The sequence below is a fragment of the Nycticebus coucang genome, chromosome 2, assembly GCF_027406575.1.
Source record: "Nycticebus coucang isolate mNycCou1 chromosome 2, mNycCou1.pri, whole genome shotgun sequence".
Classification (NCBI taxonomy): Eukaryota; Metazoa; Chordata; class Mammalia; order Primates; family Lorisidae; genus Nycticebus; species Nycticebus coucang.
This window is the reverse complement of record NC_069781.1, coordinates 62,762,481-62,788,153: the sequence shown is the minus strand read 5'-3', so window position 1 is coordinate 62,788,153 and position 25,673 is coordinate 62,762,481. Positions and strand designations below refer to the sequence as shown.

Below are 25,673 nucleotides of genomic sequence, written 5' to 3'. Positions count from 1 at the left end.
AGCACTCTGAATTAGAGATTTATTTGCAACGAAAAATCAATTAGTCCTAAATTTATTCATGGATTTCAGGTCCAGCGATCAATGCAAGTCCACTCAGTGGGCTCAAGGGGACCCAGTTCATCCCAGTTAATGTGTCTGAAGGGGAATTACCATTGATGCTGTTTTTTTCCCTTTAGGTCAGAGATCAGATCTCGCTGTCACGGACTGCGGCAAGTAGGAATGACTTCACCCTGCAGCTACCCAAACTGCACCTGGAGACCTTTGCAATGGAGGGGCTCAAGGGCGGGCCAGAGGTTGTAGCATGCCAGGTTAGAGTCTAAATAACATTGTTTGCTACTGAGACATGTAGAAAAATAAATTGCACTAACTGGAGAGAATAAAAGCTTCAAAGTATTGTGAATAATTTAAAGGAGATGCAAATAAAATTTTCTTCATTTTTTTCTACCATGTAATAGTATATTCCACAAAAAACTGAGTTTTTTCCCCCTGTAAAGCCTAGATAACTAGCCTATCCATAGTTATCCGTAAAATAATCCAGAAAAGCATTTTACCAAAGAAAATATGTGTTTTATGGTAAAGAACAGTATTAAAAGTATATACTTTCGTATAAGCAGAGGACAATAATACATTAGGTTGTTATCTTTTTAAGCTAGTCTCAAATTGTTGATCTTGTTTTAAAATAATCACTTTAGGAAAAAAGTTAAAAAACTCAAAAATCACTTAAAGTAAAATTATTAAGAGCAATACCTAAAATTTTTCAGAGTTAATTCCAGAATATAGCCAGCATTTCTCATGAGGTAACTTAACTTCAGCAAAACTAGAACCTACCTGTATTTTGTATTGAAGAGTATTTTACTCTGTAATGTTTCATTTTAATGAACATTTTAATATGTACAAACTGAGTTATTTTATTTATAGAACTCAAAATACCAGATCATAAGACTTCAAATAACTTTAAAGTAAACTAAATAAAGAAACTTAGTTTTAGAAACATTAATTTCTAGATACTATAGGCATCCTTCTATTCTATGTCACTATTGTATTATTGTGACCATTTTTTTCTTGAGGTTAATTTTTAAAAATAAGACAAAAAGTATTTAATATGCATTTTATTCTCCTTTTAATGCCTAATGCCATCATTAGAAAAGCTTATCAACATTATGTAAATTATAGGAAGCCTGGTATTTCAAAAGACATCTCTTTTTAGTAGCACTCTAGATTTTTTACTATATTTAAAAGAGAGAAATCTCTTAAACTTAGTCTTTGTATCACTTTTTGAGATTTAAAATAATCTTTTTCATTCTTGAGTTTGTGACCCTGTAGAATTTTAATTTTGTACAAAATTAACGGTAGTTCATGTGAAGCTATGTTAATTTTTTATATGTTACATACCCTAATTTAATTTGTTATTAATATCAAATTAATGCTCTGCAAAGAAAAAAAATTCATTGCTTCTTTCACTATGTTGTTCATCAATATATCTGAAATAGATATATAAGTATGAAACTAAGCATAAATATTTTTATTTTCTATTATAGGGGAGAATACTATACCATTATTTAAGATGGGATTAAAGTGTATGTTTTAAATTTGGTCATTAGTATTTGTGAATTCATTGTAACCATGACTGCAATATGATTTGAGATTTTTCTAGTGATTGTAAAATAACCCTTTACTTGGCTTTCTCAATTCAGAATCATACAAGGCTTAGTACTTGTTATAATTCATAAATAAAAGCTTTGCTCAAACTAGATATTGGTGGTTTGGAAAGAGACTGATTCCTAGGAATGCCATTTTTCGGGGTTCTTCATGTCCATGAATAACAGGAGGTAAATATAGAGACTTTATACTTTTAAAAGTACTTTAAAGTACTTTTTTTTCCAGATTACAAGAAAAATAGCTATGTACATTACCACATACCTAGACATCTGGATAAATTCCACTGACATGTTATAATATACATTGTAGTTTAATACTATCCATTGTAGTTAGAAAATTAGAAGATATTAATTATAATAATATAGCCACCATTCCAGTGAACCCTCACTATGTACCAGGCACCATGCTTAGTTCTTTGAATACATTATCTCATTTATTTAATGGATCTGTCAAATACATATTACTATCTCCATTTTATAATCAAATAACAGTAAGCACAACAACAGCAACCATGAGAGATAAGATCAATAGCAAGGAAATGGTAGAGCCAAAAGCCTGAATTTAAGTCTAATAGTATTTGGTGACACAGCTGAACTAGTAAATCTGATACTAGAAAATTTAGACACCGGTTTTAAATGGTAAGAATAATACTTTGGAAATATATAATGGAATTTTTCTTCCATTTATAATATATTAATTGTACATATATGTAAGATGTAAGCCGTAGTTTATGCTGTGTTGTAGACAAGAATGCATGACCTCTGTATGATTATGAGGAAAGGCTCTCTCTGTAGGGTATGATAGTGGGTGAGCTATTTGGCCCACTTGGTTCTCAATCTTCCTAATGCCGTGGCCCTTTAATACAGTTCCTGTGGGTCATGATCCACAGGTCAAGAACTGCTGATCTGGAACAGTAGGGGCTGAAGTTTTCTGTCTTTTCCAGGGGGGCAAACTTTATTACAGGTATAATCCTTGAAGAAAAGGAGACCAGTGAGCCTTATTGAAAGGCAAAGAGGAAAAGAGGATTATTTATTTTCTCTGAACCCAAAAGAGGCCATGACCGATGGTCTCCTATAGGAGAAAATTTAGTTCAGCCAGTCTCTGAGATGTGCTAGCTTTTTGCTTCAATTTATTTAGCTGTAAAAAGTGTAATGTTACCAATTTCTTAGCCTTGTAGCAGGACTGAATGAAGCAATGCATGTAAAGGAGAGCACAATGCCTAGCATAGAGAAAGTAGGCAATGCATGGAGGCTTTTATTGTTACAGCCATTATAAGACCCTTGTAAAAAGGAAGTCAACAATGGTAGTTTGATTGCATTATTTTTAAAGGATGTGTGTGTGTGTTTTATTTTGAGGAAGGTTATTTAGGATTTTTTTTCACCATGTCTTTCCATTTGATTACTTCACTCTTCCCTGTTTCTTCAAAAGCTTTAAGTAATTTTGACCAAGCATAGCCTACTTTAGCCCCTCTATTTACATTTCCATGTCATACGATATTCCAATGAGGCAGTGACTCCAGTGAAACCTTTTGTGTAAGCCCTGATGGCAAGTTTACAGCTGCAATATCAATACTTATATCTCCTAAAAAACAGCATATTAGGCTTTCCCTATAATATTGAGAAAAATGAAAAACATCCATATTAGACCAGTTATGGAAAGGACTTTGCTTTTTGGTTTGTTTGTTTGTTTTGAGACAGTCTTACTATGTTGCCCTCAGTAGAGTGTGTGGTGTCACAGCTCACAGCAACCTCAAACTCTTGGGCTTAAGCAAGCAATCTGCCTTAGTCTCCCAAGTACCTGGGACTACAGGTGCCTGCCACAACACCTGCCTATTTTTTTTTTTTTTTTTTTTTGGTTGCAGTTGTCATTGTTGTTTTAGCTGGTCTGGGCTGGATTCAAACCTGCTGGCCTTGGTGTATGTGGCTGGCACCGTAACCACTGTGCTACGAGTGCCGAGCAATGCAGAGGACTTTGTAACAAAAAACCACATTTTATTATGATTAATAGCTGTTATTTATTATCTTAAAGTTTGGATTGTATTTTTTTTCAATAATTATTATAGGGGAAATCATTCTTATGGTTCCCGTTCCCCACATATGCATGGTATTTGAAAATAAACCTTTTCTCTTAAAAAAAAAATTAAAAAAAATTGTTATGGGTAATGCTAATAATATCTGCCAGACATCAGCAGGTATCATCCAACAAATGGTTGTGTCTCCACCCCAATTCAACAATGAATTATAAATAATCATTAAACAAACAATAACAACAGCCAACTTTTGTTAGGTACTTAATCTATGCCAGTTATAGGGCTAAACACCTTATATTATAATCTTATGTAATCCCTGCAATAATTTTCTGAACATAGGTACTATGCTTTTATCTATTTTACAAAGGAAGGAACCACATATCCATATCCAATGAATAGGGTTACTCATCCATTCATGCTTTTATTGATGCCATTCTACTTTCTGTAAACCATGGCTTACTGGCTTTTTGCTTGTTTTACTATAATGGCTGAGAGAGAGAAAAATAAAGGTAGAATCTGTCTCTAGAATACAATTTCATTTGTGTGGAAATAATGGGAAGAATAGAGATCCAGAAGAGGGTTAACTGGGCAAGTTTCTTAAGCTATGTCTTGACCTGTTCATCTGTAAAATGAAGATAATGAAAGGTCCTAACTCATAGTGTAAGGTCTTAACTCATAGGTAAGTGGGCTAAACCATTGGAAGTGCTTAGAATAGTGACAAATACATTGAAAATACTCAGTATCTGTAGGTATCTACCAACATAAAAGCTTCTTGAGGCTGGCAAATAGACCTTGTTGACTGCTCAGAGCTCAGAGCAGATCCTCAGAATATGTGGATAAATGAACACTCAATTTCAGACACCTGGCAAGATGACTCAGGAAGTTGTGTGAGTTGTGCTTAACATTAAGAGACTTTGTATAATTTTTTTTTACTTGTAGGCCCACACCATTTAAAAAGAAAATGTTTCCAAACCATCTCTTAAAAGTGTTTAAAAGGCTCACTATAGGGGTGGGGAACCCACAGCCACATGTGGCCTTCTAGGTCCTTAAATGTGGCCTTTTGACTGAATTAAAATTTTATAGAACAGATCTTTTTATTAATACATTTTTGTTTGTTGTTCTTCTTATTTTTTTTTTTTGAGGTCAGGCAACAATATTTATGTTTTTAATATTGGTCCAATGCATATTTTACACTACTCTACATTCAGTGTGTTGTTCTTATTTTTAAAATGAACATATTAAAAAGTCAAAGGATAAAATAAGTTCCAATGAAATTATCCTCCTAGATTGACTGTACAATTAGAACGTTAGTAAGCCATAAGGGCTAAATTCATGGCTGCTGTGCTCATGATTTAATTCTAACTTTTCCTACCTGACTGGTGCTGCTACTGCACGAGTCTGGTTGGTGAAAGTTTATGGAGGTTGAGTTTGCCAGTCTTTCTTCAGCTTTTGACAGTGGTGCACTGTGTTTCTATTTCTATTCACTGTGAGTCTGTGAATAGTTGCACAGCTTGACAATATTTTTTAATTCTGTCTGCATAACTGCCTATCATGTCAAAGAAGACAAAGAGAACACTAAAGGAAGAAAACATTTTTTTTTAAATGAGGATTGGGAATTGTAATATTTTCTTATTTCTGCTAAGGATAAAATGATTTGCTTGCTTTTTGATACTGCAATATCAACAATACAGAAAATCAATGCTCATCAGCATTATAACAATCATAAAGCCACAAATATTTTAAGTTAGAGGGAGAGATATGAAGATCGTATTGTAGAAATTAAAAGATGAAAAGCAAAAGCAAAGGAGGTCTTCAAGCAGCAATAAGACCTGGGAATAAAGCCACTGAAACAATTTATAAAGTAGATTATATACTTGAAAAATAAGGGTAGGCATTCAGTGATGTAGAAATTGTGAAGGTAGAAATTGTGAATGAATGCATTCTTGAAGTTGTAGGATGCTTAATATTTCAAACTGCTTCTTTCAAGGAAAACCATAACTGATCAGCAGCACCAATTAGCCTTCAGTTTCATAGGACAATTTCATGTAGTATTTCAGAAAGAAAATGCATATTATTCAATTACTTGGGATAAAGGAACTGATGCTATTGACTCGATGCAGGTTTTATACTTCATTTAATATATACAGAAGATTTTCTTTGCTATGAAGAGTTACTAGCTTTGGGAACTCTTTTGAACAAGTCATCTGGAATAGATATTGTCAACGACTTTAAAGATGAATGTCATGAAGTTGGCCTGAATTTGGTAAACTTTGTTAGTGAAATGTGCAGACAGTGAACCTTCTATGACAAGAAAACATAAAGCGTTTATTGTGCAGATAAAAACAAGTGTTAACAGATAACAGATACTATCATTTCTTCTTATTGTATCTTGCTTCAGCAAAATCTCTTCTGCTGGTGGGATTGCAAATGAATACAACCTCTACGGAACAAAGTATGGTGTACTCTCAAAGCACTAAAAGTCATCTTTCCATTTGATCTTGCAATCCCATTTCTAGATATCTATCCAGAAGAACAAAAATCATTTTACCACAAGGACATTTGTGTCAGAATGTATAGTGCAGCTAAATTCACAACTGCCAAGACATGGAAGCAAACCGAGTGCCCATCAACCCATGAATGGATTAACAAACTGTGGTATATGTATATCATGGAGTACTATTCAGCTACAAGAAAAGCTGGAGACTTTATAGCTTTTGTGTTTACCTGGATAGAGTTCAAAGACATTCTAATTAATAAAGTATCTCAAGAATGTAAAAAAATGTATCTAATCTACTTAATACTAATAAGAAACCAATTTATAAACAATACTAATACTAATAACAATACTTAATACTAATAAGAAACCAATTTATAAACACACCCACAGGAAAGAAAAAATTTAAGTATAGTCTAACAAGGGGGAAGGAAGAGGAGGGAGGAGGTAAGGTAACTGGTGGGATTTCACCTAATGTGCACAATGTGAGTGAGGATGTTCAGCACATCCGCTGGGTGAAGGGTTCAACTACAACTTGAACTTTACCTTAGAAATGAGAACAATGTAACTTAAACATTAGTATTCTCATATTAATGTGAAAAAAGAAAATCTCTGTGCTGAAACTATTATACTATTTTAAGTGACTTTTTACAACAAATTGTAACTATTGTTAACTATTTGTGCAATGCCAGATACCGTAATCAGTTTAGTAAAATACTAAAGTTGAACGATTCAATATGGATTTGTCATATCATTCTAAAGTATGTTGGCTAACTCAGGCACAGGTGTTACCCAAAATTTTATCTTTGCAAGAACAGATATTTAAATTTTGATGAAGAACAGAATCAGCATGTGTTGAGAGATTTCTATAGGAATGCAGCATTTCAGTGTGATACCATGTCAAATAAAAACACCTTGAATATTTCTTTACAAGGTAAAACTATGTGTATATATGATATGTGGCAATAAATCCAAGGAGATCATAAAAATCTATCTTTTTTCAAAATATTTCTTCTTCAAAAGGAAATTTTGGATGAACATTTCCTCCAGTTAGCAATGGTCATTGATGAACAGCATGATACATATGAATCATTTGAAGAATACACAGCTATTATAGACTTATTAGTTGGAGAATACCCTGAAAGGTTCACTGACTTTGAAAATCATGACATCACACTCAAATTAGCATTTTAGGCTCACCTAGTTAATACAACCAAGGAACCTAAAGAACTACTGATGGAATTGATTGAGCTCTCAGTAGATGACATTTTAAAGACATTGTTTGATGTTAAGAAAGATCCAATTGACATATGGAAAAACAGTAGAATACCTACACCTTAAGCAACATGTCTAGAAAATTTTTTTTTGCTTTTCCGCTGCTGCAAATCTATGTTCTCTCACCTAACTCAAATCAAGACACACTTTAGGTCACAAATGACTGATACCCATCAGAGGATCAGCTAAAACTGTAGACCTTCATGCTGCAAACAAATATTCAAATGCAGACACAAAAAAGTCATTAAAAGGTCAGTTAACTTTAAAATTAGTTTTCATATTTTGAAATTATTAAGTACATAGTAGTTGGAGTTTTATAGAGTAAGGTACATTTTAAGTATATCTAACTGAAGTTTCTTGAATGTGGCCTTATTTGATTATCATTAAATTAATGCAGCCTTCTAACATGAAAAGGTTCCCCGCCCCTGGCTTAGTACATAATAACTATACCTCTGGAAATGCAATATATTTTGTAAAGATGTTTATAAACACTTCATTAGAGAGGCTTCACTATGAAACCATTTATTTATGAAGACTTTAAACAACAGAGTCTTTGCTATAAATATAGTAATCCTTTAATCACCCTTAACCCACAATGGCATTATATAGTCCTTACTCGGTATGTTTTTTAGTTATGTGTTATATCCATGACTTTGGGTATACCATGGCTTTTTACATTTGTGCATATTTCCCAGGCATAGAAATTTCTTCGAGTTATTTTGTTGTATTTATATACATCAACCAAAAAGACATCATGAATAGAATTTTGTTATTATAATTTTTTACATATAATTTAAGTAATATCTGTACCTAAACTGTTGTGAATAAAAGTATCAAGAATTATTCCTAGTAATTTTTTACATATGTTCTCTGTTATACTACTTAATGTAGGAAACTTCTAATTTCTCTGAAAGAAATTTTTACATTTTTGGAATACTTAGAAATTAAAGCAATATTGAACAACTTCATTGAAAAGATTGTACCATTTATTTTCTTCTTTGTGTTATTCCATCCATGTAAGTGAATTTTCAGGGAGTTGATTATTTTTTTAAATATGAAATAAGTCATTTTGAATGAAAATCTTATTAAATATGTCAAATAGTATTTTATAAAAAGAATACAAATATCTAATTAAACATTTTTATTCTGATTAATTATTATGCATATACATACAGTATTATAATAATAATGTAACATACTCAGATGTAACATGACATTTGACTTAAACAATATAATTTGATAAAAATTTTGCTAATATTAAAAATTAGCTATTTATTATGACCATGCCACTACACTCTGGCCTGGGAGAGCAAGATCCCCATCTCCTAAAAAAATAAAAATAATAATAAAATAATTAGCTCTTTAACAATTATAAAATTACAGAATATTACAATAAAAAATCAGAAAAGTATAGAGGGAATTTATGATTATTTGAAATTCTGCCATTTAAAGATAATTGTTACAATGTTTAAATTTTGATATATAGTCTTCTAGTTATTTTTTACCTATAAAGACAAACTCAGAGGCATATATCATTTATATTTAATATATCGATATGTATTAAAGCAATAACTGGGCCATCCTATTTTTTTTTACTGTTTTGTTTGATATACAATAATTACAAATATTGTGAAGCTACAGGTATTTTTATTTCTTCTTCATTTGTTTTTTCCAAGTTGAATTTTTTTCCTTTTGTTAAGTCTTATACACATAGATCATGAATACATTTATGCATATGTTGGGTACAATGTGTTGATTTTTTTTATACAATTTGGAGAGTTTACGTTAAACTAATCAACATAGCTTTTGCCTTACTTGATTATTGTGTTAAGACATTTATGTTCAATACTTGATAGATTTGACTTGTACCTTTGCAATATGCTCCATAGGTGTGGTCCCACCATTTATCCTCCCTCTATCAAACCTCCTCCCACCCCTCCGTTCTCCCTCCATTTCTCTCCTAGAGTACCTTATGAAACCAATTTATATTTACTCATGCTTTCTTTTTTTTTATTAAGTCATATATACATAGATCATGAATACGTTTATGCCTTTGTGGGATTCAGTGTGTTGATTATTTGTACAAATTGGAGTGCTTGCATCCTACATAGCTTTCCCCTCATTTACTTAATCACAGTGTTAAGACATTTGTGTTCAATACTTGATAGATTGACTTGTACCCTTGCAATATGCTCCATAGGTGTGGTCCCACCATTAACTCTTCCTCTATTGAACCACCCCCCTCCCATCCCATCTCCTTCTCCTTCCCTCCTTCATCCTGGGCTATAGTTGTGATTCATCTCTCATATGAAAGTATGAGTGATTATAAATTGGTTTCATAGTAGTACTGAGTACACTGGATATATTTTTTTCCATTCCTGAGATACTTTACTAAGAAGAATATTTTCCAGCTCCATCCATATAAACATAAAAGAGGTAAAGTCTTCGTCTGTTTTAATGCTGCATAATATTCCATGGTATAAATATACCATAATATATTAATCCATTCACAGGTCGATGTGCACTTGGACTTCTTCCAAGACTTGGCAATTATAAATTGAGCTTCAATAAACAATCTGGTGCAAATATCATTGTTGCCAAGTGATTTTTGGTCTTTTGGATATATACCTAAAGGAGGAATTGCAGGATCAAATGGCAGGTCTACATTTAGATCCCTGAGTGTTCTCCAAACTTCTTTCAAAAAGGAACGTACTAGCTTGCATTCCCAGCAGCAGTGCAGAAGTGTTCCCTTTTCTCCACATCTACACTAACATCTGTAGTTTGGGGTTTTGTGATGTGGGCCACTCCATTTTTTTTTTTTTTTTTTGTAGAGACAGAGTCTCACTGTACCGCCCTTGGGTAGAGTGCCATGGCGTCACACGGCTCACAGCAACCTCTACTCTTTGGGCTTACGTGATTCTCTTGCCTCAGCCTCTGCAGCAGCTGGGACTACAGGTGCCCGCCACAACGCCTGGCTATTTTTTTTTTTTTGTTGTTGTTGTTGCAGTTTGGCCGGGGCTGGGCTTGAACCCACCACCCTCGGCATATGGGGCCGGCGCCCTACTCACTGAGCCACAGGCGCCGCCCCTTTTTTTTTTTTTAATTAAATCATAGCTGTGTACATTAATCATGGGGTACAATATGCTGGTTTTATATACCATTTGAAATACTTTCATCAAACTGGTTAACATAGCCTTCATTGCATTTTCATAGTTATTGTGTTAAGACATTTATATTCTACACTTAGTAAATTTAACATGTACCCTTGTAAAATGCACTGTAGGTATGGTCCCACCAATTACCTTCCCTCCACCCATGCTCTCCCCTCCCCTTCTTCTCCTCTTTCCCTTTCTTCTTGGGCTATAGTTGGGTTATAGCTTTCATATGAAAGCTATAAATTGGTTTCATAGTAGGACTAAGTACATTGGATACTTTTTCTTCCATTCTTGAGATATTTTGCTAAGAAGAATATGTTCCAGCTCCATCCATGTAAACATGAAAGAGGTAAAGTCTCTATCTTTTTCTAAGGCTGTATAATATTCCATGGTGTACATATACCACAATTTATTAATCCTTTCATGGGTTCATGGGCACTTGGGCTTCTTCCATGACTTAGCAATTATGAATTGGGCTGCAATAAACATTCTGGTGCAAATATCTTTGTTATAAAGTGATTTTTGGTCTTCTGGATATATACCTAGTAGGAGGAATTGAAGAATCAAATGGCAGATCTATTTTTAGATCCCTAAGTGATCTACAAACATCTTTCCAAAAGGAATATATTAGTTTGCATTCCCACCAGCAGTGTAGAAGTGTTCCCTTTTCTCCACATCCATGCCAACATCTCTGGTTTGGGGATTTTGTGATGTGGGCTAATCTTACTGGAGTTAGATAGTATCTCAAAATGGTTTTGATTTGCATTACTCTCATGATTAAGGATGATGAGCATTTTTTCATGTCTCTGTAGGCCTGTCTTCTTCACAGAATTTTCTCTTCAAGTCTCTTGCCCATCCTGAGATGGGATCACTTGTTCTTTCCTTGCTAATACTTTTGAGTTCTCTGCGGATTGTGGTTATTAAACCTTTGTCAGCTATAACCTGCAAGTATCTTCTCCCATTCTGAGGGCTGTCTGCTTGCTTTACTTACTGTGTTTTTGGCGGTGCAGAAGCTTTTTAGTTTCATCAGATCCAGTAGTGTATTTTTGGTGATGCTTCAATTGCCCATAGGATCTTTCTCATAAAATATTCACCCACACCGATTTCTTCAAGAGTTTTCCCTGCACTTTCTTCTAGTATTTTTTATAGGTTCATGTCTTAAGTTTAAATCTTTAATCCAGTTTTTATAGTTTCATGTCTTAAGTTTAAATCTTTAATCTTTAGTTAATGATTAAAGGTATGGGTTCAGTTTCAGTCTTCTACAGATTGTCACCCAGCACCATTTGTTAAATGGGGAATCTTTTCCCCACTGAATGTTTTTAATTGGCTTATCGAAGATCAAATAATGGTAAGTAGCTGGGTTCATCTCTTGGTTCTCTATTCTGTTCCATACATCTACCTCTCTGTTTTTGTGCCAGTACCATGCAGTTTAATCACTATCAATTTATAGTATAATCTGAGGTCTGGTAGCATGATTCCTCCTGCTTTGTTTTTATTTCTGAGTAGTGTCTTGGCTATTTGAGGTTTTTTTCTCATTTCATACGAAATGAAGTATTATGTTTTTGAGATCTTTGAAGTATGACAGTGGAGCTTTAATAGGGATTGCATTAAAATTGTATATTGCTTTGGGTAATATGGACATTTTAACAATGTTGATTCTTCCCAGACATGAGCATGTTATGTTTTTCCATTTGTTAACATCTTCAGTTATTTCTTTTCTTAGAGTTTCATAGTTCTCTTTATAGAGATCTTTCACTTCCTTTGTTAGGTAAACTCCCAAATATTTCATTTTCTTTGGCACTACTATGAAAGGAATAGAGTCCTTGACTGTTTTTTTGCCTTGGTATTTATAAAGGCTACAGATGGTAGCCTTTGGTATATATCAAGGTTACAGATTTATGAGTGTTGATTTTGTAACCTGAGATGCTGCTGTATTCCTTGAGCACTTCTAAGAGTTTTGTAGTAGAACCCCTGATGTTTTCCAGATATACAATCATATCATCTACGAAGAGTGACAGTTTGATCTCCTCTGACCCTACATGGATCCCAATGATTGCCTTTTCTTGCCTGATTGTGATGGCTAAGACTCCCATTACAATGTTGAAAAGCAGTGGAGACAATGGGAACCTTGCCTTGTTCCTGATCTGAGTGGAAATGATTTCAATTTAACTCCATTCAATACGATATAGGCCGTGGGTTTGCTGTAGATGGCCTGTGCCAGTTTAAGAAATGTCCCTTCTGTACCCATTTTCTTAAGTGTTCTGATCATGAAAGGATGCTAGATATTATCAACAGCTTTTTCTTCATCAATTGAGAGAATCATATGGTCTTTGTTTTTTTTTTGTTTATGTGATGAATAATATTTATAGATTTATGTATATTGAACCAGCCTTGAGACCGTGGGATAAAACCCAGTTGGTCATGGTGTGTAATTTGTTGAATGTGTTGCTGGATTGTGTTTGCTAGGATGTTGTTGAATATTTTTGCATCAGTATTCATTAGAGATATTAGTCTATAATTTTCTTTTCTTGTTGGGTCTTTTCCTGGTTTGGAGATCAAGGTGATGTTTGCTTCATAGAATGTGTTGGGTAGTATTCCTTCTTTTTCTATACTTTGGAAAAGGTTAAGTAATATAGGTACTAGTTCCTCTTTAAAGATTTGGTAGAATTCTGATGTGAAGCCATCCATCTGGTCTCGGGTTTTTCTTTTTAGGGAGATTTTGTTTAATTGATGCTATTTCAGAACTTGATATAGGCCTGTTCAACATTACCACTTCATTCTGGCTAAGTCTAGAAAGGTGGCGTGCTTCCCAGTATTGGTCTGTTTCCTTCAAATTTTCCTATTTCTGAGAATAAAGTTTCTTGTAATATTCATTAAGGATTTTTTGAATTTCTGATGAATCTGTTGTTATTTCGTTTTGCCATTTCTGATTGATGAAATTAGAAATTTACTCTTTATTTTTTCTGATTAGGTTAGCCAAAGGTTTATCTATTTTATTGACCTTTTCAAAAAACCCAACTGTTTAATTTATTGATCTGCTGTATAATCCCTTTGTTTTCAATTTCATTTAATGCTGCTCTAATTTTGGTTATTTCTTTTCTTCTGCTGGGTTTGAGATTGGAATGTTCTTCCATTTCCAGTTGCTTGAGATGTCCCATTAAGTTGTTAACTTCCTCTCTTTCCATTCTCTTGAGGAAGCCTTGCAGTGCTATACATTTTCCTCTTGGGACTGCCTTTGTGGTATCTCAAAGGTTCTGGTAATTCATGTCTTCATTATCATTTTGTTCCAAAAATTTGGCAATTTCCTTCTTAATCTCATCTATGACCCAGCTATTATTCAGCATAAGGTTATTTTGTTTTCATGTTTTTGTGTGAGTATGCAGATTCCTGTTGTTACTGAGTTCAACTTTTATTTCATGATTGTCCGAGAAGATGCAAGGAATAATTTCTATTGTTTTAAATTTGCTGAGGTTAGAATTGTAACCTAAGATGTGATCAATTTTAGAGGATATTCCATGGCTAATGAGAAAAATATGTATTCAGTTTTGTTAGGATGAAATGTTCTGTATGTGTCTGTTAAATCCAATTGTTGTATGGTTAAGTTTAAGTTTAAAATTTCTTTGCTTAGTTTTTTATTGGAGGATATATCCAACACTGCCAAAGGGGTGTTAAAATCTCCAACTATTATAGTGCTGGAGGAAATCAAGTTACTCATGTTTGTTAAGAGTCTCTCATAAATTGAGGTGCACTCTGGTTGGGCACATAGATGTTAATTATTGAAATCTCATCATGTTGAGTGTTGCCCTTAAATATGAAGTGATCATCCTTCTCTTTCCTTAGTTTTGTTGGTTTAAAGCCTATTGTATCTGTGGATAAAATTGCAACACCTGCTTTTTTCTGATTTCTATTTGCCTGAATTATAGATAACCATCCATTTCCCCTTAGTCTGTGAATCTTGAATGGAACAGATATCTGGCCTGAGTTTTTGTATCCAGTCAGCAATCCTGTGCCTCTTTAGAGGACAATTTCAGCCATTCACATTAATTGAGAGTATTGATAAGCCTGGTAGTATTTGGGTATCGAGTTTTTCAAAAGTCCAGTGGACATTTTTAATCCTTTTTACCACTGTGGAAGTTGGAGTTTGATCAAAAGTTTCTGAGTGAGTTTACTTTGGTGGTAGAGGATTGTGCCGTGCGTTATGGAGGATAGGTCTGAGAATATCTTGGAGAGTTGGTTTAGTTATGACAAATTTCTTCAACATGTGAATGTCATTGAAGTATTTAATTTCTCCATCATAAATGAAACTCAGTTTTAGCTGGACACAGGATCCTGGGTTGAAAATTATTTTGTTTTAGAAGATTAAAGGTTGATGACCACCCTCTTTTAGCTTGAAAGGTTTCAGCAGCAGAGATCTGCAGTATTATTCTTCCCCTTGTAAGTTATAGTTTTCTTATGTCTGGCTGCTTTCAGAATTTTCTTCTTCATATTAACTTTGGCGAAGTTAATTATAATATGTCTGGGAGATGTTTTATTTGGGTGGAGGTGTGCTGGGGTTCTAAAATTCTGCTATCTGAATTTCAGAATCTCTTGTCATGGTTGGGAAGTTCTCCTGAATTATTTCTTGCAGGACAGCATCTGTGTCTTTTGAAGCAACCTCGTTGCCTTCAGGAATTCCTATAAGGCGAATGTTAGTTTTCTATGAATTATCTCAGAGCTCTCTGAATGAATGTTCCTTTTTTTATCTCCACTTCTTTTCCTCTTTGAGCATTTCGGAGTGTTCAAAAGCTTTGTCTTCAATGTTGGAGATCCTTTCTTCTGCTTGCTCTCTTCTGTTACTGAGGTATTCTACTGTATTTTTCAGATCTTTGAGGGCTATCAGTTCTTGCCTCAATGTGGTAACATCTTTGGTGATTTTTGTCTTCAAATTCATTGAATTCTTGAGACAACTTTTGAATTACTCCTCGAAATTCTAATTCCATCTTTACCTTCATTCTGTTGATCTTATTTGCCATCCAAATTCCAAACTTGATTTCTGACATCTCAGCCATTTGTTTATGAGTGGGATCATCTGGTGTGTCTGTTTTGACATTTCTTGGGGGAGTTGATCTACTCTGATTATTCATGTTGCCAGAGTTTTTCCACTGATTCCACCCCATGATTATTTTTCACCAGTTGGCTAGATGGGCGGGTAAGATGAAATTGGATTTGGGCCTCCTATAGTTGTGGTTAACCAGCCCTTTGCCATGGATCTGGGACTGGTGACTGTAGCTTTTTCCCCTACAGCTTTGTAAAGGACTTGTACAGTATTACAGTCTGAGGCTCTGGGGACCTACTTGGTGTGGTGGGGGTAGGTGGCTCTGTCTCGTATTCATCTGGTCTTTTTCTGATCCTAGTGGTTCAGTGACTTTGGGTTGAAATCTCAGCTGTGGAGAAATACAAGCAACTAAGACACCCCACCCCCGATGGGCAACACCTGGGAGAAGAAAATCAACCCTTCTTGTTGCCACATAACCAGGGTACTACTTAAGGCAGTCCTTGGGTGATTGGCCCAGGTTAGGAGTTCCAAATCAATTGACCCAGTCAGTACCAACTCTCAAGTGGGAGAGTTCAATAGGTCTCTAGCAACTTGATAGCAGAGGACTACTGGCTGCTCAAATGTGACTCTCTTTCCATTCTCTTGAGGAAGCCTTGCAGTGCCTTGCAGCACTCTGTGGGGTCAGAAAGGCCCTCCCAGTAGCAGAGTTGGACCAGGGGGCTGGTATCTCTTTCTCCACCTTGCACCTCTTCATGCCTAGTTACTGTAACCCCATGGGGCTGTGGTCCTGTTCCTCCAATAAGCAGATGTGCCAGAGCTTTGCATCTGCCAGTCAAAGGAAAGTCAATGCCCCCTCGGCCTGGCCACCACCCTCTGCCACCTGCCAGCTGGGGAGGTGAGGCCTTCCTGCCTTGGGTACTCAATGGCAACTGGAGGGTGTTCCACCTGAGCTCAATCCAAACCTAAGTACAACAATTCAGCAAATTATTTTCTCCCTCAGCCACTGCGCCTTTGCCCCAGCCACTATGCAGCACTAGTATCCCTATAGGGCAAGGTCTGGCTTCCTCTGGCAGTCCTTGGAGTTGGAGAGGTATCTCTCCAAGATTAGATCCCGGTAGGATCGGGATACTGTTGCTGAATCTTCATAGGGGGTATCCCTGTGCAGCTCCTAGGTGGCTCCCATGGCCAAGGAAGCAGCTGTAGCGGCCACTTTGGGAGCGCAGGGCACATGGCTCTAGCAGCAGGGCAGGGCCTGGCAAGTGATTCTGGCTGGGCGGGGTGTGGGGCTCCCTGCTCTTGCAGGGCGGCTTTGGCTGGGAAGGGTGTGTGACTCTGGCAGGTTGGGGTGTTGTGCGCTAGGTTTCTGCAGAGCAGAGCTCATGGCTTGCAAGCCTCCTCCTGCAACTGGTTTGCACTTTCGCAGAGCCCGACAGCCTCCCCACTTTGTCTGCACTACTGCTGGGCTCACTGTTACAGTGTAGCTTTTCTACCATGGCCCTTGCAGTGCCTGGACCTGGCAATGAACTGCAGACATTCTGGTCTTGGCAGGGGTTAGGCTTCTAGACCATCAGGCGAGGTGGGGAGGGTGACTGGAAGTTCAAAATGGCAGGGAAAATGTTAGTTCAACTTTCATGCTTGGCAAGAGAGTGCTCAGGGTCACAGCAGGGTCCCTCTGGATAAGTAGTCCCCACTTTCTGCAGCTGTCTCCTCTGAGCTAAGACAAGAGGTCCTCAGTTCACTGCTCTCCTGTAGAAAACTTATAGCAAGCCAAACAGGAAAAAAAAGATAACACTTTTGGCAGAGCGGGTGGATAGTTTTCCTTTGGGATGTGTTTTGTACCTGAAATTTGCTTTCTTGGAGTCTCACCTTGCCTCAGCAGAGGTGATGTGCAGTTGTCATTCTTATCTCTCAGCTTGGCTCCCAGTCTTCAGCATTGTTGGGTACTTTCTGGTCATAATCATTCCCTCTAGATGGGAGCTTCTGTCAAAAGCTGGCTCCAGTCAGCCATCTTGCCCCTCCCCTACTCACACTTTCTTGTGAAAGATAGTACAAGTATAACCCAAGATTTTTATTTTTTTCTTTTGAGACAGAGCCTTGCTTTGTTGCCCAGGCTGGATTGCAGGGGCATCATCATAGCTCACTACAATCTTGATCTCCTGGGCTCAAGTATTCTCCTGCCTCAGCATTCCAAGTAGCTGGGACTACAGGCATGCACCACCACTCCCAGCTAATTTGAACACCCTGTTATCTTGAGATTGCTCAGGCTGATATTGAACTCTTGGACTCAAGTAGTCCTCCTCCCAGGCTTCTCAAAGTGCTAGGATTATAAGAATGAGCCACCATGCCCAGCCACATGTAATACTTTAATACCTATAATGTGTAATGATTAAATCAGGGTAATTGGGATATCCAACACCTCAAACATTTTTCTTTTCTTTGTGGGGAAACATTATTATTCTTTTCTTCTAGCTGAACTATATAATAAATTATTGTTAACTATAATTTCCCTATTGTACTATCAAGTAGTAGAACTTATTCCTTCTGTCCAAATGTCATTTTATACCCTTTAACTAACTTCTCTTGGACCATACTGTTTTGTAAGCATTTATTTAAACCATGGCATCTTTCTTGTCAGTAAATACAGATTTACATAATTATTTTTAATGACTGAATCATATTCTGCTACGTGTATCTACTACTATAGTATTTTTCATCAGTTTTCTGTTGATGGATATCTGAAATTGCTTCTAATATTTTTTGTTATTAGAAATAAGCTATCAGTTGATATCTTTTCCCATAAATCTTTGCATTGTTCTCTTTTTGCTTTTTTTTCCTGTAGAACTTCATTTCCTAACTTCTGGTCTGAGGACTAGTGTATGCACCATCACTGCTTTAGCTCTGCTTCCTGTTCACCCAAACCCTGTTCCACCATTTGTGGAAAAATTGTCTTCTATGAAGACAGTCCCTGGTGCCAAAAAGGGTGGGGAGCACTGCTCTAGAATAAATTAGTGTAATTACTGCACCAAGAATGTGTATTTTCTAAGGCTTTTGATACACATTTTCCTGTTGCCCCTGAAAAAGATAGTTCTAGTCTACCCCTATATGACTTGTATTTGTTCTTTACTTTTCTTTAAAAACTATGGTCATTTGCTGATAAAAGAAGAAAGTTTTCTTCTTTTCTTTTTATAATTTCAGTCGTCCCTGAATTTTCAGATATCCATTTTCACTGGTTCCTTATTTTACAGAGTTACCAGATTTTAGTCTAAGAGATTCTTCTTGGTGAAGCAAAACAAATATGCTTTATGAGTGCCCTTGGTCTCTCAGAATTTTTTGTTGTTGTTGTTGATTTCTGAGTTTCTGATTTTGCTTGGACTGTTTGAAGTTATTGGAACTCTGACCTGTTTGGTAAATGGAATCATTTTAGCAATAAGGTATCAGGTATCAAAAGGATGTTATATTGTCTAAAGTTAATAGATAATATAACTTTAGATATTAAATAATATCTAAATGTTATTAAACTTTAGATATTAAATAATATCTAAATATCCATCTATTAAATATAGATAATAAACTGTGAGAGTTTGTGCATTTCTCTTTATTCTTTTTTATTTTTAACTGTAAATTGACAAATTATAGTTGTATATATTTATGAGGAACAAAGAAACATTATGATTTATGAATATAATTTAGAATAATTATTTCAAGGTAATTAGCATATATATCACCTCTAATTCTCTTTATATTGTAAAATCAAAATATTTTTAAAGTGGAAAATAAAACATCATTTTAGAATCGAGTTGTGTAATGAAATAGAATGTTGAAATGCCACTTTCTTGAAAGGTTGGAAAATACTTCCCAGAGAAGAGCTATTTGTTAGGAAGAAACAATTACTTGGCAAAAATCATATAATTCATCTGAGAATAAATGCATTTTGATGGAAAAATGCCATTCTTTATTTCATCTAGCTACTTACCAGCTGTAAGCTATAGGTATGTGGAATATAAATTGTGCCAATGAGGAATCTAAATGTCCTAGGTTTGGGAACTAACTTGAAGATGAAAATAAGAATTAGTGAATGTATTTTGTTGTTGATGCCAGAAAGAGTACATGATATTTCTGACATAATATTGTCAAAGAAAACATTTGTGCTGTATGGTAGTTGAAATTTTAGGGAGATTCTTCAAAATTTCCTGGTAATAGAGCTCTAAGCAATGCTAAATGAAGCAAAGTATAATAAGAAATATGATATTAATGTATACAGAAGAACTTATTTTAAGGGGATATGCAAATTGAGACAATATTCTATAATGAAAGAATTATATTCATTATAGAAGAATATTATATTCATTATAGAAGATTTCAGTGTTTGATGACTGGAAAGACTGTTATAGACTCAGCCTGGTGTGTTAGTCGTTACTAAAGCAGCTTTGGTAGTACTGTAAGAGTTCACCCTATCTCCCTGTATTCCTCCTTCTCTTTCTGTGGTTTTTTTTTGGTTTGCACCTTTTTTTGGTAGTGATGGAGAATGGGATGCATCAATCATATTTTTAGGATAAAATGTTGAGAATGAAAGTGTAAAATTATGCTTTTAAAATCCATGTGATACATGCTACCATTCTTTTCTTAATTCTTTTATTTTAAAAGTTTTATTGCAATAGCCGGGCATTGTGGTGGGCGCCTGTAGTCCCAGCTACTCGGGAGGCTGAGGCAAGAGAATCGCTTAAGCCCAGGAGTTGGAGGTTGCTGTGAGCTGTGTGAGGCCACGGCACTCTACCGAGGGCCATAAAGTGAGACTCTGTCTCTACCAAAAAAAAAAAAAAAAAAAGTTTTATTGCAATAAAGTATTTTTCTGTATATCCATTTTAAAATTATAGCTAAAAATATCTGTTAAAGCTATGAGTTCTATAAAGGTTTTTTTTAATATTTAGCAAATGAGACATTTTATATCTTACATCAATAGTTATATTTCAGACCAGTGGGTTTTTTTTTTTCTTGTTGAGACTTTCATCTTTCTTTGCCTTTTGAAAAGAAAAAAATGATATCTGAGGGCAAGTAATTGCATCTATGTAATGCTTCTGCTATCGGTTTGAAGAAACTCATAACTCCCTACTCCTTAACTTTGCTTAAAGTATTTATGAATTATATCCCTTATGGGAATGATCTGGTATTAGTGATCTAAACTGACACTAAGTAAAATATGGTGAGAAATTTTTAAAATAGGTATGGTAAGTTCTTTTTTCTAGGTTTATTGTTTGTCATTTCTTCCTTTGTTTATTATAAGAAAGAATAATTAGGAAGAAAATAAAATCATAGCAGGATCAGTATTATACGGTAGAGAGTTGAAGAGGTTGCACAACTTTACCAGAAAGTATTAGGACTGACTGTAGAGCAGATAAAATCCTTCCCCCAGTACACACAAATTACACAGATAGCAGAGATTCTCATTGTTTTATACAATTGTTATCTTTTTGTTGTAGAATACAACATTGCCCTTTCTTATGAAGGATGAATATAGATTACCATCCTTATGGAGTTGAAAATCCTGCTGGAATTCTATCCTTGAATTGCTGTTTTCCGTGAGCTCTTGGCCCTTAATTATTCCAGTATGTCAGTTTCCTTGTCTGTAAAATGGTGATGATGCCTACCCTGGTTACTCTTGGGGTGATTGTGAGAATCATATGACACGTTTGAAAGAACTTTGCAAATTAAACAGCGACAATAAATAGTTTTAGAATTGTTTTCCTATAAATATTTGGTATATAAACATTCCTTGGTCTGATGTAAGATTGCATAGTTTTCAGGTTGAGATTTTTGCACTTCTAAAAGACATGGAAGTAAATCAGATTATAGGACAGTTGGTAACTATGAATTTGTGCAATTTTCTCTATGTCACTGAGTTTGTTAGAAACATCATGTTGATCAGAATGGGAATTATTTTCTCAACAGCATAGTGTTTGGAAAAGTTACATTAAAACAATTCCATTTTCTGGAGAAAGAGGCAGTAAGGTAGTAATTAGAGAAATCTTTTATGTTGAGACTAAGAATGCCTGGGTTAAAGTTCTGGCCCTGTACTTTAAACACTGGGGCAAGCTGCTCAAAGACACTAAGCCACCATTTCCTCACTTATAAATAGTGACACTGAAGATTAGTCTTGCTTTTGGACAATGGATTGTGGGGAAATCAGGTGAGATAATGTATGTGAGAAGGTGCTTTTTATATTAGAAAGTGCTATATTAACAAAAGCTTTGTTGGGCTGAACTGTAAAAGACCAGGGTTCAGGAATAGTGACCTGAGTACGTTGAGAAATGTTTTAGTGTTTTGGCTCTTGGAGGTTTTTGATTGATGGCCAGCATGTGCCTTCAAAAGAATAAATGTTCTACAACTGTAGTGTTTCATTCCAGCTCACTAAGACAGGTGGTAAATGCCCACCATACACTTCTATTTGAATAATTATTATAGAACGTAATTCAAACATTACTGTTTCCATATTGTCTTTTAAATGATTGTCACCTTTATTTACACCATTTAATTTTAGTAACTTAACATTCCAGCTCACAAATGGTAACAGTTTTTGCCTGTATGTGAAATGTTAGAGATGCAATTAGTATAAAACAAAAATGACAAAACATAATGAAGTACAGTATAGAATATTCTTTTTTGTTACAACTTTCAGTTCTATGTGACCCTAAGTAGAAAAGCTACTGAATGATGTGAAAATAATTTCTTTGTCATTAATGTTAAGAGGCAAAAACTAAGTCCTAGACTTGACCCTTATCTTTTTTTTTTCATTTTAAAGCCAATTTTTAAATATAAGTATAACTCTACTAGATAAAACCTTTTAGTGCTTATTATTGAGAGCCTGAAGCCTGTGCATTCTTGAACTTTCAAGTGCTACAAGCAGAATTGCTATTCATTTTAGCTACTTGGACAAAAAAAAAAAAAATAGTATTTGATGGACTGCCTAGGTGAAGACCTGAAAAAGGAAGGGTTATCTACAAATTGAGTGAGTTTATTATGGCTTAGTGATTTGCTGATTGATTTCATTTGCTGTCAGTTAAGGCTCTCTTAATGTCAGTTTTCTTTGCATAATGCCTTGAAATAAAGACTGATGAAGTTCTTCAGATTGATACCGCTTATGTAAACTGACCCTGATTCGCCCTATTCTGCATGACAATTTAAGTGACAGCAGTTAGAGGAAAATATAGCAATGAATATGCAACTTAAGGATTAAAGAAGATGTAGTAAATCGTTCAGTCTAAAACTAGATAAAAAAGTAATTTATTGTAATAATTACACAGATGCTTAAAGTTTATTAAACAGGCTCTTATTACTCTCAAATATGTTTTCAGATGTTTCAAATATGTGTATACTTGAATGGAAGAAGAGAACTAGAAGTGATCCTACATCTTTTCCCTCTCCCCTCTTATTTAAACTTACAGTTGTCAGAATCACACTTTTAAAAATATTTGTTTGGATATCCACATGCAAAGAATGAAATTGGTCTTTTATCTTCCACCACACCCAAAAACAGACTGAAGGCTTTAAAAAAGACCCCCAACTATACACTTCCTAGAAGAAAACATAGGGGAAAAGCTCCTTGATATTGGTCTTGCCAATAATTTTTTGGATATGGCAACAAAAGTATAGGCAACAAAAGCAAAAATAAACACATAGAATTACATCAAATTAAGAAGCTTCTGTGCAACAAAGAAAACAATCAACAAAATGGAAAGGCAACCTATAGAATGTGAAAATATATTTGCATACTGTACATCCAATAAAGGGTTAATATCCAAAATATGTAGGAATTCATATAATACAATAATAATAACCCCTTTTGAAAAATGAGCGATAGACCTGAATAGACATTTTTTCCCCAGGAAATGTGAAAGTATCTAGCAGGTATATGAAAAGGTGCTCAACATTACTAATCACTAGAAAAATGTAAATCAAAATCACAATGAGATTTCACTTCATATCTTTTAGGATGGCTATTACCAAAGAGTCAGAAGATAGTAAGGGTTGGTAAGGATGTAGAGAAAAGAGAACCCTTGTACTTTTTTGTTGAGAATATAAATTGGTATAACCATTATGGGAAATAGAATGGAAGGTCTTCGAAATATTAAAAATGGGACTACTATGATCTGAAATCCTACTTCTGGGTATATGTCCAAAGGAAATGAAATTACTATCTTGAAGAGACATCTGTACTTTGATGTACATGCAGTTCATTGCAGCATTACTTATAATAGCCAACATACAGACATAACCTAAGTGCCCCCTGCCAGATAAATGGATGCAGAAAATGTTATATGACATACACAATGGGATATTCAGCCTTAGAAAAAGAAGAAAATCCTGCAGCATGCAACAACATAAGTGAGACTGGAGGATATTCTGCTAATTTAAGTAAGACAAATACCATATGATCTCACTTATATGTGGAATCTGAAAAAGTAGAATTGATAAAAACAGAGAGTAGAATGATAGTTACCAAGGGCTAAGCCGTGGGGAAAATGGGAAGATATTGGTCAAAGAGTACAAACTTTCAGTTATAAGATCAATGATTTCTGGAGATCATGGTACAATATTACATACAACATTGCATTGGCTAAAAGAATAGATCGTAAGTTATTTTTAGCACACACAAATAAAGGGTAACTATGTAAGGTGATGGATATGTTAATTAGCTTGTGGTAATATTTTGCAATGTGTATCAAATAATCACATTGTATGCCTTAAATATATATAATTTTTATTTATCAAAAAATAAGTTTTATTTGAGGTTGCATAGTGCTGCATATTAAGTAACCAATGAAATGTAGAATAATTTTGAAGTTTGTGGAAATTACTTTTCAATTTTAGAAATTACTAATTACTACTAATAGTTGTAGCTTCTTTTTTTTTCTTTTTTCTTTTACCCCTTTCAGTGGCCAAAAGTTTCATAGTGCTGACTAAAAGAAGTTATAACTTTTGGGGGGAAGACTAATTTAAGAATGAGCTCACTGAAGAAAACATACTGAAAGATAAATAGTCATATAACAAAATTTTAAAACATTTATTTGAATGAATAGCAATTCGTGAACTAAAGCAGCTCCAAATCAGAAGTGGTTCATTTGAGGATATGCACTCAAATTTCTGCACTTTTGTAGATCCTAACCCAAAACCCAAATAAACTCTTTATCAGAAATCTAAGGTTGTTGATCAATTAACTCATTTTCAAAATAAAAATAAACTTTCTCAACAATTTTCTTTAAAGATAGTATTCTTATTTTTCTTAATGATGTACCAATTTGTTTTTCTTAGAGCTACAAGGACTGGCTAATACTAGCTAATAAAACTCTTCCTTCAATTTTAGAAAACAGGATTGCATGTAAACAAGTCTGGGCTGACATTTGGAAGCTATCTATGCTCTTCTCCTCTATTCTCTGTCCTCCCTATTTCATTCAGCCATGTACCTCAGGAACCAGAAGTAGCTGGGATACGCTGGAGTATGGGAGAGGCCTCTTGGGAGGCACTAGGAGCTTATTCTCTCAGCTCTTAAATGAAGTCTCAGTGTTGTTACTTAGGAGATGGTGCAGAATGTCTGGCCCCTTGTTTCTTCCCAGGTTCCTTTTCAGGTAAAAGCACTTGGAGCTGTGGAGATATTTGTCCCAAAGCACAAGTTTCTTTTTTTGCTGTTCAATAGAGTAGGCTAAAAAAAAATAATAATAATAAGACAAGGTAAAAGGTTTTTGAATGAGTATAATTTTGAAAATAATTTTGAGATCCTATCTTTTTTTTTTTTTTTTTTTTTTTTGGTTGTAATGATTAATTAGAAACCATTCGTATGTCTTCATGTTTACGTTAATTATGTTGATTTCTAGCTCTTCTGAAACTAGCAAAATATCATACCAGAAATTCACACACTGATTGTTACGCAATTTAGTAAAAAGCTTTTGCTTACTATATGGATTTGTATGTACTCCAGTGAAACATTACCCTATAAACATATGTATATATAGCAATAACTTCAAATGATATATA

General features: G+C 34.8%; 1 protein-coding gene across 1 annotated transcript in view; it reads left to right on the top strand.

Moving 5' to 3' along the window:
* Positions 1-25,673, top strand: part of CCDC171 (coiled-coil domain containing 171) — a 473,803-nt gene that overhangs the window by 355,028 nt on the left and 93,102 nt on the right. The window contains exon 24 of the mRNA XM_053574177.1: positions 177-308. Coding sequence (XP_053430152.1) covers positions 177-308 — 132 coding nt within the window. The remainder of the gene's footprint in view (positions 1-176; positions 309-25,673) is intronic.